Source organism: Geospiza fortis, unplaced genomic scaffold (genome assembly GCF_000277835.1).
Source record: "Geospiza fortis unplaced genomic scaffold, GeoFor_1.0 scaffold153, whole genome shotgun sequence".
In the NCBI taxonomy this organism is placed as follows: domain Eukaryota; kingdom Metazoa; phylum Chordata; class Aves; order Passeriformes; family Thraupidae; genus Geospiza; species Geospiza fortis.
Window position 1 is genome coordinate 557,124 of NW_005054498.1, and position 16,679 is coordinate 573,802.

General features: G+C 47.3%; 1 protein-coding gene across 4 annotated transcripts in view; it reads left to right on the forward strand.

Annotated features, from left to right (window-relative positions):
- Nucleotides 1-16,033, forward strand: part of ABCA5 (ATP binding cassette subfamily A member 5) — a 43,817-nt gene extending 27,784 nt beyond the window's left edge. For 2 of the 4 annotated variants that reach the window (XM_031063339.1, XM_031063338.1), the window contains exons 22-39: nucleotides 235-372; nucleotides 2,039-2,152; nucleotides 2,362-2,532; nucleotides 3,962-4,075; nucleotides 4,332-4,469; nucleotides 5,157-5,231; nucleotides 5,706-5,797; nucleotides 6,967-7,093; nucleotides 7,170-7,287; nucleotides 7,392-7,483; nucleotides 7,692-7,867; nucleotides 8,534-8,609; nucleotides 8,688-8,782; nucleotides 9,529-9,648; nucleotides 9,823-9,972; nucleotides 11,840-11,919; nucleotides 12,119-12,174; nucleotides 13,109-13,216. In XM_031063339.1, coding sequence (XP_030919199.1) covers nucleotides 235-372; nucleotides 2,039-2,152; nucleotides 2,362-2,532; nucleotides 3,962-4,075; nucleotides 4,332-4,469; nucleotides 5,157-5,231; nucleotides 5,706-5,797; nucleotides 6,967-7,093; nucleotides 7,170-7,287; nucleotides 7,392-7,483; nucleotides 7,692-7,867; nucleotides 8,534-8,609; nucleotides 8,688-8,782; nucleotides 9,529-9,648; nucleotides 9,823-9,972; nucleotides 11,840-11,919; nucleotides 12,119-12,174; nucleotides 13,109-13,216 — 2,040 coding nt within the window. Of the gene's footprint in view, nucleotides 1-234; nucleotides 373-2,038; nucleotides 2,153-2,361; nucleotides 2,533-3,961; nucleotides 4,076-4,331; nucleotides 4,470-5,156; nucleotides 5,232-5,705; nucleotides 5,798-6,966; nucleotides 7,094-7,169; nucleotides 7,288-7,391; nucleotides 7,484-7,691; nucleotides 7,868-8,533; nucleotides 8,610-8,687; nucleotides 8,783-9,528; nucleotides 9,649-9,822; nucleotides 9,973-11,839; nucleotides 11,920-12,118; nucleotides 12,175-13,108 lie in introns of all 4 variants that reach the window. The other 2 variants (XM_005428670.2, XM_031063340.1) reach the window with 2 other exon arrangements.
- Nucleotides 16,034-16,679: the final 646 nt, after the last annotated feature.

Genomic DNA, 16,679 nt, shown 5'->3' on the forward strand with positions numbered 1-16,679 from the left:
TGCTGGGAATTTGTTCCTGATCTCCTGAATTAGGAATTTGTTCCTGATTTCCTGAATTAGGAGTTTCTTCTGATTTCCTGAATCAGGCTGTGTGTGCCAAGCACCCAGAGCAGCCCAGAGCCTCCTGCAAGGCTCTTGATTATGCAAAGATTTATCCCAATGTTCAGGTTTAATTAAGGAGAGCCCTCTCAGGGCAGAGGGATTAATGCAGCACGTATTTTTTTTTCTTCCTAGAATTATGTTTTCAACATCATATTCAACAGCACCATGGTGCATTCCCTGCCAGTTCTGATGAACATTGTCAGCAACCTCCTCCTGCGCAGCCTGAACGTGACTGAGAGCATCCAGATCTGGAGCAACCCCTTGATTCAGGTCAGCAGCTCCCAAAAAAACCACCCTGGAACCCTGGGGAGAGGGCAGAGCGTCCCCGGGGGGCAAGAGGAGTGCAGGAATGTTGGGTTTTGGGGCTTTTAAAAGTTTTTCTAAGTTTTTTGATGTTTCCATTCTTGTAACGCACTTCCTCACGCACTTTATTTACATAATTTATTGGTTTGTATTCTTTTCTAGAAGAGAAATTTGATGGACTGTTGGTTTGTCCAGTGTCATTGGAGAGGTGGCACTGTCACCCTCCAATCCACTGTCACTTTTAGAAATCTATAAATGTTGGAGTTTAGAAATTAAACATTTTCTTTTTAACCTTGGAAAGTCCAGTGTCCACGTAGTTTCATTTTGTGTTCTAGAGCTCCACAGGAACACCCCACAAACCAAGGGAAAAGCTGTTTGGGGCTGTCTGCAGGGTTTAGGAGAGTGTGGAAGGTGCTGGCACTTTGCTCTGGGGAGTGCAGGAATGTTGTTTTTGGGGTTTTTTCCTAAGCTTTTTGATGTTTCCATTCTTGTAACGGACTTTCTCACACACATTTTATGTGAATAACTTCTTGGTTTGTATTCTTTTATAGAATTTGATGAACTGTTGGTTTGTCCAGTGTCATTGGAGAGGTGGCACTGTCACCCTCCAATCCACTGTCACTTTTAGAAAGCTATAAATGTTGGAGTTAGAAATTAAACACTCTCTTTTTTACCTTGGAAAGTCCAGGTATTATTTTGTTATATATATTATAGGACACATTTATTTCATGTCCTAGAGCTCCACAGGAACACCCCACAAACCAAGGGAAAAGCTGTTTGGGGCTGTCTGCAGGGTTTAGGAGGGTGTGGAAGGTGCTGGCACTTTGCTCTGGGGAGTGCAGGAATGTTGTTCTTTGAGGGGTTTTTTTTTTAAGTTTTTCTAAGCTTTTTGATGTTTCCATTCTTGTAACGAACTTCCTCACGCACTTTCTGGAAATAACTTATTGGTTTGTATTCTTTGATAGAAGAGGAGAAATTTGATTGTTTTGGAAAGGGAGGAAAGGTTGTGGAAAGGGAGGAAAAAGGGGCTTGGAAAGAGGATGATGTGTCAGGAATTAAAGGTTCAGTGGGGCTTGGAGAACCCAGTCAGGTGGAAGGAGTTGGGGGTCGGGATGAGATGATCCCCATGGTTCTTTCCAACCCAAAGCATTCCATGGTCCTGTGAATTCATTAGTTGTGGGTTTGTTGGAGGTTGCCTGCAGTTCTTGGTCTGTGCAGAGCTGGAGGGGCCTTTGGGAGAGGAGAGGACCTGCTGCAGGAGATAAATGCTCTGAAAAGTTCTTTAGTTCTTATTTATTCCTCATCTAAATACTCCCAAAACTTCCACAGGTCTTTTTCTTCCTGCTGCAGCTCAGGTGATCTTGACATCCCCAGACTTTTCATTTTAGCATTCATAGCTGTGTTCCAACTCCTAATTTAGCACTTTTTTGATCACATTCTGGCACTGGATAAATCTAATTTCTACCCCAGGACCTTCCAGACACAATTTTCAGGCTGGAGATCTATTTTGAAGCTCAGGTGATCTTGACACCCACAGACTTTTCATTTTAGCATTCACAGCCATGTTCCAACTCCTAATTTAGCAATTTTTTGGTCACATTCTGGCATTGAATAAATCTAATTTCTACCCCAGGACCTTCCAGACACAATTTTCAGGCTGGAGATCTATTTTGAAGCCGTGTTGCTGGGGATCATCATCACTGGGATGCCACCCTACTTCGCCATGGACAACGCAGAAAACCACAAGGTAACCCCCAGGTGACCCACAGGGAGGTCAAAATCCTGGGATTTCCTCTTTGGAAAGAGCCAAAGAAGGCTTTAAAACAATGCCAAGGGTGGAGCAGATTTGGGAGAAGCATTTCTGTGCCAAGCCAGGCTTGGCAATAACAGCATAACACAGGAGGGGATTCACAAAACGTTAATTTTAATTAACTCTGTGCTGTTCCCCTGCTGCAGATCAAGGCTTACACCCAGCTGAAGATTGCAGGGCTCTATCCCTCAGCCTACTGGACTGGCCAGGCTGTGGTGGACCTGCCTCTGTTCTTCCTCATCCTCACCCTGATGATTGGCAGCCTCTTTGCCTTCCACTATGGCGTTTATTTCTATGTGGGCAAGTTCCTGGCTGTGGTGAGTCTGGGCTGGGGTCTTTTTTATTTCCCTTACCTGATTCAGCTGGATTTTCCCCATGGATACACAGGGAAAACAAAGACAGAAAGTTTTTCATGGGGAAAGTGGCTCCAAGTTGGGAGTTTCATTCAGGACTGGAATAAAATCAAGCAGGGGAGGTTTGGGTTGGGCGCAGGAAGAATTTCTTCACAGAAAGGGTGTTTGGGAGTGGAAGGGGATTTAAAGCACCAGGGTTTTCCAAGGAAATGCTCCTTTATTTCTGTTGTGTCAGCTTTAAATATCTGGGCTGGGCTGATCAGGGTCACTGAGCTTGGGGTTAAATTGAGGGATGGGGGTGGGATTGGGATGGGATTGGGATGGAGCTGCCTGTGGATGTGACATCCTGCTCAGAGAGAAAGAAAGCTTAATAAGTTTTCTCAGAATCGACCTGAGAAGCTTTAAAGAGCTGAAAATAAACAGTGATAACCAAATATTAAAAACAATCTACAAGGAGTGTTTTTCTAATAATCTCTTTTTCTCATAAGATTGTTTACAAATGGGTGCCTTGTTAATTAACCCATCAAGTGAAATGTATTAATTAAATGACCAGTCAAGTCCACCTGTAGCAAACTGAGCCATAAAAGAAGAGAGGATGAAATAAACAGAATTTTTACCCCTTTGCCTTCTGATCCAGCTCTGTGCCATCTCTGGCCCAGCAGTAACAGCTGCCCAGGGAGGTGCTGGAGTCTCTGGCCCTGGAGGGCTCTGGCTGGACTCACATCTCAAAGCTCTTTTCCAGCCTTGTTGATTCTTAAACCATCAGGATTCCCAAGGAAATTCTCCTTTTTTTCTGCTGCCTGAGCCCGTTTGTGCTCTGTGCACTGGTGACTGCTGCTGCTGATGACAAGGGCACAGTGACTTTGGGCAGAGCCCATCTCTGCAGAGAATTGCCGATGGGATTAAGTGCAGGACAGCACCAGACTTCATGGCTTTGATATTCAGAGCAGGGACTTGTGTGATCCTGGCTGGAATTGAGAGGAATCAGCTTTTCCCAGCTGCTTTGCCAGAGTTAATCAGGTTTGGGATGTGGCTGCAGGGCTGCTCTTCTACCCTTGTTTGAATTTCTGCAAAAAATGCCATGGTGGAATTCTTATTATTTGCCAGAATCTTGAGGTCAGCATTTATGGGAGCCTGTGTTACAAAACAACCAATAAGAACAGGAAAGAGTTTAAAGGAAGCTGGAGAGAGGGGGGAGTTTTTGCCTCTCCACACATTCCTTAATTTGTGTCTTTAATAATACCTTCTCTATGCACCAAGGCAGCAAAATACATCAAATAAAGTGACAAAGATTACTCCAGAGTTCTGTATCACACTGAGGTAATTCCAGTTGATCCTTGTGCATAAAAATTGCTGCTGCACATTCCCTGAGAATCCCTTTCTGTCTCTGCAGATTTTTTGCCTGATTGGTTACGTCCCCTCAGTCGTGCTCTTCACCTACGTGGTCTCCTTCACCTTCAAGAAAGTCCAGAACACGAAGGAATTTTGGTCATTTATATTTTCAGTGGTGAGTGGCTTGGCCTGGAGCTGGGCTAAGTGGGAAGATTGGTGGTTTCCAAAGCCACAGCAAAAATTCCCAGTTGTTTGGTTGATTTGTGTGTCCTTATTGCACAAGAAATGGGAAATTTTTACCGATGTCTCACTCACTGCCGTATGCCGAGTGATAAAAGCTTTAAGAAAAAATACCTTAAATTCATTAACTTCTGCTTGGAGTGTCTGAAGTGGACGAAAATTGACATTTTTCCCCCTTTTCTTTGGTACAGACAGCCCTGCTCTGCACAGTGGTCACTGAGGTGTCCTTTTTCCTGGACCATTACCTGGTAACCACCATCCTGCATTACGTCTTCTCCATCTTCATCCCTATTTATCCCCTCATTGGCTGCCTGATTTGTTTTATAAAGGTAAGGGGACTGCAGGGGTCCTTTCCAGAGCCCTGGGAGGTGGCTGGGGTTGGGTGGGTGTCTTTGGTGTGTCCTCTGTAGCCACTTCAGGAGAAAAATCACCTTTTTCCTATTAAGCAAAGTGGTTTGGTTTTAAAATGGGGCAAGCAGCGAATTTCCCATGAAATTTCCTTTCTCTGAGTGGAGGGAGCCTACGAGAAAGATGGAGAGGGACTTGAAACCAGGGATGGAGCGACAGGACAAGGGGGAATGGCTCCAAGCTGACAGAGAGCAGGGTTAGATGGATTTTGGGAAGGAATTCCTGGCTGTGAGGGTGGGCAGGTCCTGGCACAGGTGCCCAGAGCAGCTGTGGCTGCCCCTGGATCGCTGGAGTGTCCAAAGCCAGGCTGGACAGGGCTTGGAGCAACAGGGGATGGAATGAGAGGGGTTTTGAGGTCCCAAACCATTCCATGGTTCTGTGATAAACCAGGTGAGCAAACCCAGGGATGGGATGAGGGTTCATTGGGAGTGGGTGGCTTGAAAGCAGGAGCAGCCCCAGGCTTTGGATGGAGCTGTTGGATTTTTATTTTTGGGAGAATCTCTGCAGAGCTCAGGAAGTCCTTGAGCACCTGAATGAGATGAAAGTGTAGGAAATGGAGTCTCTGTAGGTGATTCTTTACCTGAGCATGCTTCTCCCTGAATTCCCAGGTCTCATGGAAAGGCAAGAGTGAGAGTGGGGGATTCCACGACCCCTGGGACCGGCTGCTGGTGGCAGTTCTGGCTGTGAGCATGGCATTGCATTCTCTGGTTTTATAGAGGGAAAATTCCCAATTTTCTGTCGGGAATTGTGGTTCCTGCTGGGATCCCCTGCTGTCCATCATCTTTATCAGTAAAGATTGGCTCTGATGCTGAGCCGGGAGAGCTGCTGTGCCCACCAGCTCAACATCTGCTGCCCCCATGGCGTGATTAACACTGCCAGTGTTAATTCTGATTATTATGGGGATCCCTGCTGATGGAGCAAGAGCTCCAGAGCAAGAACAGTCCCCTCTCTGCACAAAAACCCCAAATAATTGCTTCTAAATCTCAACCCACTTTGGTCGTGCCTGCTGAGCAGCGTGTAATGATATATTTCATATTCTTGGCAACACCACCACTTGTGTGGCGGTGCAGGGCTGGAGCTTCTTGTCCCTCGTCCCTGGTGGGGGGGTCAGCGCAGGGTTCCCAGCCTGGTGAGCAGCGTGGTTTGTGTCTGCCCAGCCCTACCTGCAGTGTGTGCTGTGGCTGTTCCTGCTGCGCTGCTTCGAGCTGAAGAACGGGGGGAGGACGGTCAGAGAAGATCCCTTCTTCAGGTGAGTCTCCTGAATGGGTTTTATCCAAAATATTGTCCAAAGGAACTGGTTTTGAAGGTGCTGGGGGTGGCTAAACTGGGGTGTGCAGTGGGAGAAATAAAAAAAATAAAAATAAAATCTCTTTCATTATCACTGAAGTGCAGAAAGGGGGGGTTATTTCTGTGACCGTGTTCACAGAGGTCTGAGGATGAGGGAAGAGACGAGGATCTGACTCCATGTTTCAGAAGGCTTGATTTATTATTTTATGATGTATATTATGTTAAAACTATACTAAAGGAATAGAAGAAAGGATTTCAGCAGAAGGCTGGCTAAGAATAGAATAAGAAGGAATGATAACAAAGGTTTGTTTCTTGTACTCTGTCTGAGCCAGCTGGGCTGGGATTGGCCATTAATTACAAACATCCAACATGGACCAATCACAGATGCACCTGTTGCATTCCACAGCAGCAGATAATCAATGTTTATATTTTGTTCCTGAGGCCTCTCAGCTTCTCAGGAGGAAAAATCCTAAGGAAAGGATTTTTCATAGAAGTTGTCTGCGACATTATTTCCTCTGCAAAATCAGGAATTTGTAAGGTTGTTCCCTATGTAAAACCAAGGGATTTACCATTCCCAGTGCATGGCCAGAGAGCTCAGCAGGGAGGTGACACAGTGGCAGTCCCTGAGCTCCTCCTGCTCTGGGATGAGCTGCAGGAATCTGCAAATGCCTTTGAGCATGTCACGGTTTGATGCTGGTGCAATGCCAGTGCCCCCATGAAAATGTATTCTCCCTGGTGTTACTGTGAGATGTGAGCAGAAATAGAGCAAAGCAGGCTCCAGCTTAGGAATAAAGGGAAAAACAAACCACTTTATTAACCTACAACTATATGTAAAAAGAAGGATACACAGAACTCAGGATGAAAACCTTCCAAAACATTCCTCCTCCTGCCCCCACCAAATTCCCAGTACATCACAGTGAGACAAAACCTTGGGTTCTCAATTCAGTTACCCTCAGATCACCAACTCTCAGTCCATCTCCACCCTTCAGATAATCAATTCTCAGATCATCAAGAGAGGAGTCCCTCTTGTACCATATCATGCATCCCAAAAAACTCAGTGCCCATCAAACCAGGACAGAGCGCCAGAGCCCTGAGCCAGCCTCAGCCTCGTGCTGCTTTCCTCCCTTTTAGGAAATGTTTCACCAAAGCCAAGCCCTGGAAGTTCCCAGATGTGCCTCACGAGGAGAACGAGGATGAGGATGTGAAGGCAGAGAGGCTGAGAGTCAAAGAGATCCTGAGCAGCCCCAGGAGTGAGGAGGTAAAACCCAAACCCCCACGTTTGGGGCTCCCCAGAGCTGCTGGGATCTGCAGCCACCCTCCCTCTTCTCCGCCAGATGCCAGCAATCCTGGTCAGCAGCCTGCACAAAGAGTTTGACGAGAGGAAGGAATTTCTTCTGGGGAGAAAAATAAAGAAAGTGGCCACCAAACACGTTTCCCTCTGCGTGAAGAAAGGTTGGAGTTCAGTTGCTTTGCTCTTGAGCTGTTTGATTTATAAAAGCAACTCTTGGAGCCATTGATCTGATCTCGTGGGCAATGTTTGTGTTGTCCCTTTGCAGGAGAAATCCTGGGTTTGTTGGGACCCAATGGAGCTGGGAAAAGCACATTAATTAATATGCTTGTTGGAGAGATTGAGCCAACCAGTGGGCAGGTATGTTCCGTGCTACAGTTACACAAAAAATCAACCCACATTTCCATTTTATTGTTATCATTGCAAGCACTGCTGAGGCCATTTTACTAAAACCATGCAAATGTTTTCTGCCAAAACCACGCAAAAAGAAATTTGTAATATTTGAAAATTTACATTTATTTGGAAATTTGTAATATTCTGAATTAAGGTCTGGGCATTCTCCTCACAGGTTCTGATGGGAGATGATTCCTTGGGGCTGAGCAGTGAGGATGACTCTGTGAAATTCGTGGGGTACTGTCCCCAGACAAATCCTCTGTGGCCAGATATCACACTGCAGGAGCACTTTGAGATTTATGGAGCCATCAAAGGCATGAGCCAGTCTGATGTTAAAGAGGTCATCAAGCGGTGAGTTCTTCATTACAAAAACCTTTGTGCTTGAGCTGAAGTTGCTTTAACTTTTTTTATCTTCAGCCTCATTGCTGGAGGGGTTTTGGCTTTTTTTTTGGTGGGGTTTTTTTCCCCTTCTCACCTTTCCTAATGCAGTTTTTGTTTCCATTTAAGTTTGGTTTTAATCTTGGTCGAAATTCTGCTGTTGTGAATTCGTAGATGAGGAGATGAAGGTTCATCCACACAAAATTCAGTTGGGATGTTTAATTTTGATATATTATTGATAATTAGATTATAATTATATGTATAATAATTATAATTATTATTTGATAATTATATAATGATTATCAAATAATATATAATTATTTGATACTATAATAATTATAATAATTATAATTTTATAATTATTTTTAAGGTTATAAAATACTAATAGTGACCTTTGTAGAAGCTGCAAGGATGAGGAGTCCTGAGCTTGGAGCTGTTTCTGTTGTCACCAAAGCTCCTCCAGGACAGGTGGCTTTGTATGGAAGCTCCAATTCTGCTTTTTGCTCTGCTTTTTTTTATACTTGATACACAATTATTTGTAACTGAGCTCTTCCAGAGGAGCTGTTTTGCATTCCCTGGTGAGGGGGAAGCCAAACCCTCCCCCTCCCAACCTTTCCCACCTGGTCCTTCCCTCCCCAGCATCGCCAGCGTGCTGGATTTCAAGGACCACCTGCAGAAGACGACAAAGAAGCTGGGCATGGGGCTGAAACGCAAGGTAAGGGGGGCTCTGGGGTCCTCCTGGGGGTCCCCAGCACCCTCCCTGTGCTCACCCTGCCCCTCTGCCTTCCCCCAGCTCTGCTTTGCCCTCAGCATGCTGGGCAACCCGCGGGTGACGCTGCTGGACGAGCCCTCCACGGGGATGGACCCCAAAGCCAAGCAGCACATGTGGTGAGTGCTGTGGCCCCAGGACACCAGCCTGCTCTGGGGGCAGTTATCCATCCCTCCCTGTCAGCCACAGACAGGGAATAACTCACGGGGCTGGGTTGGAAGGCACCATGAAGATGATCCGGTTCCACCCCGCTGCCGTGGGCAGGGATATCTTCCACTACAGCAGAATAAATTCTGCTTAATATCCCATCCATCCCTGCCCTCTGGCAGGGGGAAGCCATTCCCTGTGTCCTGTCCCTCCATCCCTTGTCCCTCCAGCTCTCCTGGAGCCCCTTTAGGCCCTGGGAAGTGCTCTGAGCTCTCCCCAGAGCTCCTGTTTGGATGAGCAGCCCCAGCACCCAGCCTGTGTCCACAGCACAAGGGCTCCAGCTCTTGGAGCATCTCCGTGGCCTCCTCTGGACCCTCTCCAGCAACTCCTCCTGTGCTGGGAGCCCCAGGGCTGGACACAGGACTGCAGGTGGGCTCTCACAAGAAGGGGAGCATCAGCCCAACCTGTGTGCCAGCTGCAGAGCAGCTGTGTCCTCTCCCAGAGCAACTCGGGAATCACAGGCTTGAAGGCTGAGAGAAATCCTTAAAATAATATCAGGAATGCAGATTTGAGCTGTCTTTAGGAAACTCAGGTGTTAATTGTTGCTGTGGGAGCAGCATTAATCCATAAATAGAGGATTATGAGGATTACTGAGGCAGGATTTGCTGTTCCCTGGCAGATGCTTTTGCCCAGGGGTGGTTTGGGTTGTGTTTTGCAGGCGGGCAATCCGAGCAGCCTTTAAGAACAAGGAGAGAGCAGCAATCCTGACCACGCACTACATGGAGGAGGCGGATGCTGTCTGTGACCGTGTGGCCATCCTGGTGTCAGGGCAGCTCAGGTACCCCCAGATCCCCCCTGGGGCAGGGGGCACAGGCAGCTGTGCTGACACATTCCTCTAAAAATACAGATAAATTTGGTACCTTACATTCGGTACCTTAATTGAATCCTTTCCCAGCCAAAAGGATCTGTGTGAGGTTAGGCTGTTCTTGTGCTTTCTGTCTGTAATTTATAGGTGTATAGGTACCGTCCAACACCTGAAGAGCAAGTTTGGCAGAGGATACTTCTTGGAAATGAAATTAAGGGAAACAGCAGATGTGCAGCAGGTGGAGTATCTGCAGAGCCAGATTTTGCACATCTTCCCCAACGCCAACCGCCAGGAGAGGTGAGGTTTGACAGACACACAGGAAATATTGACATTAATCAAATTAATCGAACCCTCTCATTGCACAGCAGCTCCTTGGCACTGGGGAAGGAATGTAAATATTTACACACAGCTTTAAAAAAAATGAGGAATAAAAAAAGGAAGGGCTGTGGAAGGCGGCAGAGCCCGGGCTGGCAGGGCGGGGGCCCGGAGCCCACGCAGATGTTTGGCACGGAGGAAGCAAAACTGGATTTCTGCATAGCTGTTGCCTGACAGCTTCCTCCTGAGTCAGGGCCCCTGGGAAAGGGCTGAAACCCGAGGCTCTGACTCTCTGCCCTTACCTGGAAATGCCTGAGGTCTCCGGGGGTCTCAGTTGCAGGGTGGGCTGGCTGCTGTTCCACCAGCAGCTCCAAGTTTGGCTCGGTGACTGCAGAGACTCCACCAAGGGCACTGCAGGCAGCCAGAGCAGTGTGATCCTTGAGGGATTGGGATTGAGATCCTTCCTCAAACGTGGGAGATGGGGGGGAGGGAGGGGAGAGTCCCTGGGCTGCAGTTGGGGTTGCAGGAACATGATGCAAACTTCCAGGACGTGCTGGGACCTCCCAGCTCAGCTGAAATCCAAACCCTCAGGCTCTGGGAGCTCCAGGAAGCAAACCTGCCATGAGTCAGCAGAGTAGAAATGGTTGAATCTGAGTGGAGGAGCATGAACTTAGAACAGTCTCGGGTGGTCTCAGCTGTGCCATTCACATTCTCTGAAGAATCCCTTCGCCCAGGATTTTCCTCCTGGGAAGCTGAGAAGCCTCAGAGAAAAGGAAAACAATTCTGATCTCATTTGCTTCTCCTGTGTTGTGCTCATGTGGAATGTGTTTGGAGATTGTTTACTCACAGGTGATTGTTCCATTGGATTCATATGAGTTGTTTTCACTTCATTGGCCAATCAGGGCCAAGCTGTGTCAGGACTCTGGAGAGAGTCACGAGTTTTCATTATTCTCTTTTTAGCCTTCTGTAATTATCTTTTCTGTATTCTTTAGTGTAGTTTAGCATATTTGTAACCAGGAAGTTTGTGATAGCCTAAGTGAATCAGACTGTTGGTGTAATTTCACCTTGATACAGCCTGTAGAAGTGACTTGCCTTTGGGCTCAGCATGCTATCAGGCTCTCATTTAAATTTAAAATAGACACTGCACTTTTTACAACAGCAGGACCTTATACAACGCACACTAGGGCTCAAATATTTCAGACTCAACCCAAACTTGAACCTGAAGTGTATGAAATAGGCCCCTAGGTAGTGAGGAATGTGGGTGAACAGCAACTGTTGTTCAATCCAGAATGGTCTCTCAAACGTGTTGAGTTGCTCATGCAAATTAACATCTCAAAAATCCAGCCAGCCTGCTCCTCCTTCCTAAAAACATCCTTTGAGGGCTGGACAACGTGGTTACAAAGACAGGTATACCTCAGGAGCAGAATAAGAAGGGATCTAACTGGGATATTAGGGACAAGATTGGGAGTTTTAAATGGAATTGATTCAGAAATACTGATGAATAAACTGGCCACTGCTACAGGTGGCCTAACAAAATTGAAGGAGCCTTTACAGTTACAAATATATGATATTATTCTTTAATATAATATAGTGTTATAAAATCATAAATTAGCCTTCTGAGCACATGGAGTCAGATTCATCATTCCTCCCTGCCAGGGATCCCTGCAAATACAATCCTCAGCTGATGCACGTGGAGCTGCATCACTGCTGTTCTCCTCTGTGAGCATGGCAGTCAGAATTCCTGCAGTAACCTTCAGGAAAGGAGTTCAAATCCATTCCATGGGGTATTAATAGTTTTGCTTGGAGTGATTTTGCTTGAAGTTAAACTCGTTTTGCTTCTTTGTTCCAGTTTTGCTTCCATCTTGGCGTATAAAATTCCTAAAGAAGACGTACAGTCACTTTCACATTCTTTTTCCAAGCTGGAGGAAGGTAATGAAGCACCTGCCATACATCACACACACAAATCCTTTTGTCTCCCATCACTTCTGCCATGTGATGTCACTCCTCCATTTCTGTTCCAAATTTATCTAACTTAATTTTCCTTTATTGATGTTTGTGCCCGACTCTGTTTCTTGGGAAATCAAAAGTGAAGTGTCCCTAAATCTGCTCTTACTGATTCTTTCACCAGTGAAACACGCCTTCAACATCGAGGACTACAGCTTTTCTCAAGCAACACTGGAACAGGTGTGTTAAATTCTGGTTTGTGAGTTTAAAACCTGGGGTTTGAGTGTGAACCCTGCCAGATGAAGGTGTCAGAGGGCAGGGGTGGGTGGGATGTTTGGGAGGAATTCCTCCCTGTGAGGGTGGGGAGGAGCTGGGATGGAATTCCCAGAGAAGCTGTGGCTGCCTCATCCCTGGCAGTGCCCAAGGCCAGGCTGGAAGGGCTTGGAGCAGTGGAAGGTGTCCCAGGGATGGGATGAGATGATCTTTAAGGTCCCTTCCCACCCAGAGCATTCCATGATCCCGTAATGATGCGCCCTGTGCAGGCAGCTCATCCCCCAAGCTCCGCTCTCAGGCCACTGGGGCTGCTTTGCTGGTGCCTGTTGGGGCATTTTTGGGAAACTAAATTCCCTTTTTGCAAAGTGAATCACATCTGCCAGCTCTCCAGCTCCTCTTTATTCCTGTTTTCCCCTCTAAAAATAAGATGCCAACTGCAGTGACTGGAAGAAAGCAAATGTGTGGTATTAGTGGAAAAGCTGCTCTGATTCATTCCAAGAACAGACATTTGCTGTTTGTAGCTGGAAGGAGGGTGAAGCTCAGACTTGTAATTGCTTATTGTGGATTAATTATTGCTGACAATTAATGTCCTTCAGTGTTCAACTTCCCTTTCATTGAAGAAAAGAGGTAGGAGTAAGGAGAAAAACCTCAAAATACTAAAAAAACTAGAAATGTCTTACTCAGAGATGAAGCAACACATTGAATACTCATCAGGATTTTAGCATGAGTTGTATTTGTGACCAAGGAGGTTCCTACAAGGAGCATGGGGTCTTCTTGGCTGTATTTTTACCTTTTTGATGATTATTTACTTGATTAATTAGATAGCTAATTTAAAGTTAATAGTAGCTAATATTTATTAGTTCTCTAACTGAAAATTGAATTCCTTCTCCGTGTTTTCCAGGTGTTTGTGGAGCTGGCTAAAGAGCAGGAGGAGGAGGACAGCAGCTTTGGCACCCTGAACAGCAGCCTGTGGTGGGAGAGGACGCAGGAGGACCGAGTCATTTTCTGAGCTCCTCGTGCTCCTGTCGGTGCCAGCACCAACCCTCCCTGTGCTCCTGGAGCTGGGCTGGGCAAGGACAGCTGGGTTTGGGAGCCCTGAGCCTGTCCCACCATCCTGGCCTTGGAACAGGAGCTGTGAGCATCCCAGTGCTCCTCTGGCTGACCCCAAATGCTCCTCCCCTGGCTGCTCCCGGGTTCTGCTGGGCAGGAGGGCACTGCCACAGCATCTCCTGGAGCTGGTGGCTGGTGCAGGAGCTCCCAGCTGCCCTCCCCTGGCGCTGCTGGCAGGAGCTTGGGCTGTCCTTCAGCGTCTGAGCAGGGCAGGAGTTTGTGCTCCCTGAGCGTCTGCCCCGGGGGTTGGCAGGGTCTGGCCGTGCCCATCCTGGGCACTGTGCCCGTCCTGCACACCCATCCCTGCTCCTCACCAGCCCAGCCACGCCTGCTTCTGCTTTGGAGATGCACCTGCTTAGAAGAGAGGAGGGGGAAACCTCTGCAGGGTCCCTGTCCCTCTGCAAGGAGGGTCCTGACCTGCACGGCCAGCTCAGCTTGAAAACGTTCCCCTGCAGGTCACACCTGGCACCTGCTGGCACTGCCAGCCCTCTGCCCTGCAGGCTGGCAGCTGTGGGTGCCACTGGGGTTTGTCCTGCGTGCTGGGGGGCACAGGGGGTGGGCAGAGTGGGTGTGCTTGTCTCCATTCAGAGCAGTCTGATTGTTCCCCTGGCTGGGACAAGGTGTGTCCTGCCAGCTGCTCTCACACCCAGGGCTTTGGAGATGGTTGCATTTTCCTTGCCAGTGGTGCATTGATGAGCTCCAGCGTTCCCCAGTCCCTCGTTGTTGTGGTTGCAGTCAGTAACACAGGGCCCATTTTGTCACCCATTTTGTCCCCCCCTTTGTAAAACCCCAAATCAAAGGGTCCCAGTTCACAGCCTCACCCATAAGAAAGGTGCCTTTGGTGTGCATAGAAGCACTAAAAAGAGTAGAATATGTGGTCCTTTAGCCTGAGATATGACAGCTATGTGTTGAAAATATATTATTTTTTTGGTTTTTTCTACGCAAAGCTATCATCGCTTTTTTTTTTAGTTTTATAAGGGGAAATTAAAGATTGCTCCCAGTTCATTTTGCTCTGCAATGAACAGATACAGAGATGTGTTTCTATTGAGACATTGGCTTCATGAGTCATATCATTTATGTATCTTCACTTTAAATTTAGGAAAGACCTTGTTTTTTCCTGAGAAAACTCAAAAAAAAAAGGGTAAATTTCGAGTTGTGTGTCCCAGCTGTTTGTAATTACCAGGCAATAATGTTTGTGATATGTCTGATAATGGTTTGAGTGTGTTCAGCCAGAATCTGTTTCCATCAGTTTCTTACATAGGGAAATGTGAACTCCTTGTGCAGAATTTCACTTCCTCTTTCGTACCCATAGAAATGCCCAGCTTTGGGTTTGTAGTTAAAATTGGAGCCCAAGCCCTACAGAAAGCCCTGAACACCCCAGGGAAGCACAGCCCTGGAAATGAGGGATTAAAAGGACAGGATTAAAGCAAACTGCAGCTCCAGCACTGCCTGAAGGGCAGTGAAACTTCTCAGAAAAGAACCAAAAACCCCCAAATTCAGGTGTTGTATTTATTTAGCCCCAACCCTGCTGCTGGCTGGGAGCTCTGAGCTTTTGCCTTTATTTGGAGCAATTTGGGACTCAGAATTCTCTTGGCGCTTCCTCATGCAAGTGTGTACACAAGTTGAGTGCATTTTTCCCAAATCCCACATTTCTGTGGTGTCTTTTTGCCAGTGGTGTTTCAGCCAAGTGTCACCTGCCCATCAATCCAGCACATTCGTGTCACCTGGATTTAGGGAATTGGTGTGACCTGTGAGCAGCTTTGGTGTCTGCCTTGAATTTATTCTTTCACTTGGAGTTAATAGTCTGTAAAACAGTTCTGTGCTGTCTGTTTCAGATGTTTCCATATTTCCTCACATTTCAGAAGGGAAAACTTTGGGTTAGAAGCCAGATGAGCTCAGTTTGGTGCTGTTGTTTATCTTGGAGGAGCCCAGTGGATGGTGGCACTGGTTTTTGTGCAGCTCCAGAAAGGACAGAGAATTTGGCTCATTTAATTAATTCCCTCTTTGGGTGGGATCTGTTTGGCCTGGTGACATCATGTGTTTAAATGGGGCAAAATTCCCCCCCAAAACATCACTGTCCTCATGTCAGAAGTGTTTCAAAGCGTCCCAAAATGTCTGTAACTGCCAGAATAGGGAAAAACCAGGCAAAATTAAACCAGGGGATGCCCTGGGAACAGCAGATTTATTGCTGGCATTTGAAGCTCTTTGTTCAGCTGTTATCAGTGCCATTCCAAATCCCATCCACCCAACACACACCCAGCCTGTGCTCCTAGAGATAAACTGGATTTGGGGGGGATTTGGGGTAAATCCAGCCAGTTTGGGTCGCCATTCCCAGGTGAGCTGGTTGGAGCTGCCTTGCAGGGTTGTTGTGATGGATCCACTTCACTTGGTGCTGTTGTGACAAGGTTGTATTTTTCTATGGAGAGTTTCAGGTGTCTAGTTTCATTCAGGTTCCCAAGGAATGTCCTTATTTAAGAGTATCTCTGTTCAGCAAGTGAGATTTATAGCACAGCCAACACGCAGAGCTCTGGCAGCAGAAGCAGAGGGTGTCAGCCTGAAGGTGACACGTTTGGGACACTCCTCCTGCTGCTGGACCACGTGCAGCTCCTTTCACACACTTGCCTTTCTTTCAGCACTTGGCTGTACTTGTAAAGGTGAGGGTTTTCCTTTCCCAGCTGGAAGTACTTCCAAAATAAAGATGGATTGGGTTGTTAAACTCTCAGCTTTCTGGTTGTTCTGCTCTGCTGGAAATGGGGATGGTTCTCAAAGCCTGGGCTGGTTTTGGGGTGCACCAGAGTTTCGGGTGGTTGGGCTCAGGCAGAGCATGGGGGCTCTGGCTGTGGGCATGGCCAGGGCTCTCAGGCTGCAATATTTACATCTTTTAAACCAAATTTGGGGGAATTTTGCAGTGTTGCAACACCGGGATCCGTCCGCCCAGCTTTGGGCTAGCAGTGACCCCATGGCAGCTGTGTGCTCGTGGCATGGCACATTGTCCATCTGGAAATTCCCCCCAGATGAAACAAAACAATTCATTTTTGTGCTCGGAGCTGTGCCCAAGGTGAGTTCAATGGGTGGGTGCTGGCCCTGGGGCGAGGGGCAGCGGAATGGGGAGGTTTGGCTGGAGGTGGGACATGGAAGGTGCTCTGCAGGGATGGAGGGCACTGTCTGCTCCTGCCAGCTCCTGGATGGACAGACCCTGCTGAGGCAGAGGAGGAGCTGGTCACCTCCAGCCTCATGGCTCAGTGAAGGGTGCAGCAAAATAAAAGGAGTTTGTGCTCCCTGAGCTCCTCAGTGGAGAGGAAATAACCCCAGAGGAGTTTAATCTGAGCTTGGGGACAGTTCCCAGCAGTTCGTACTCCTTT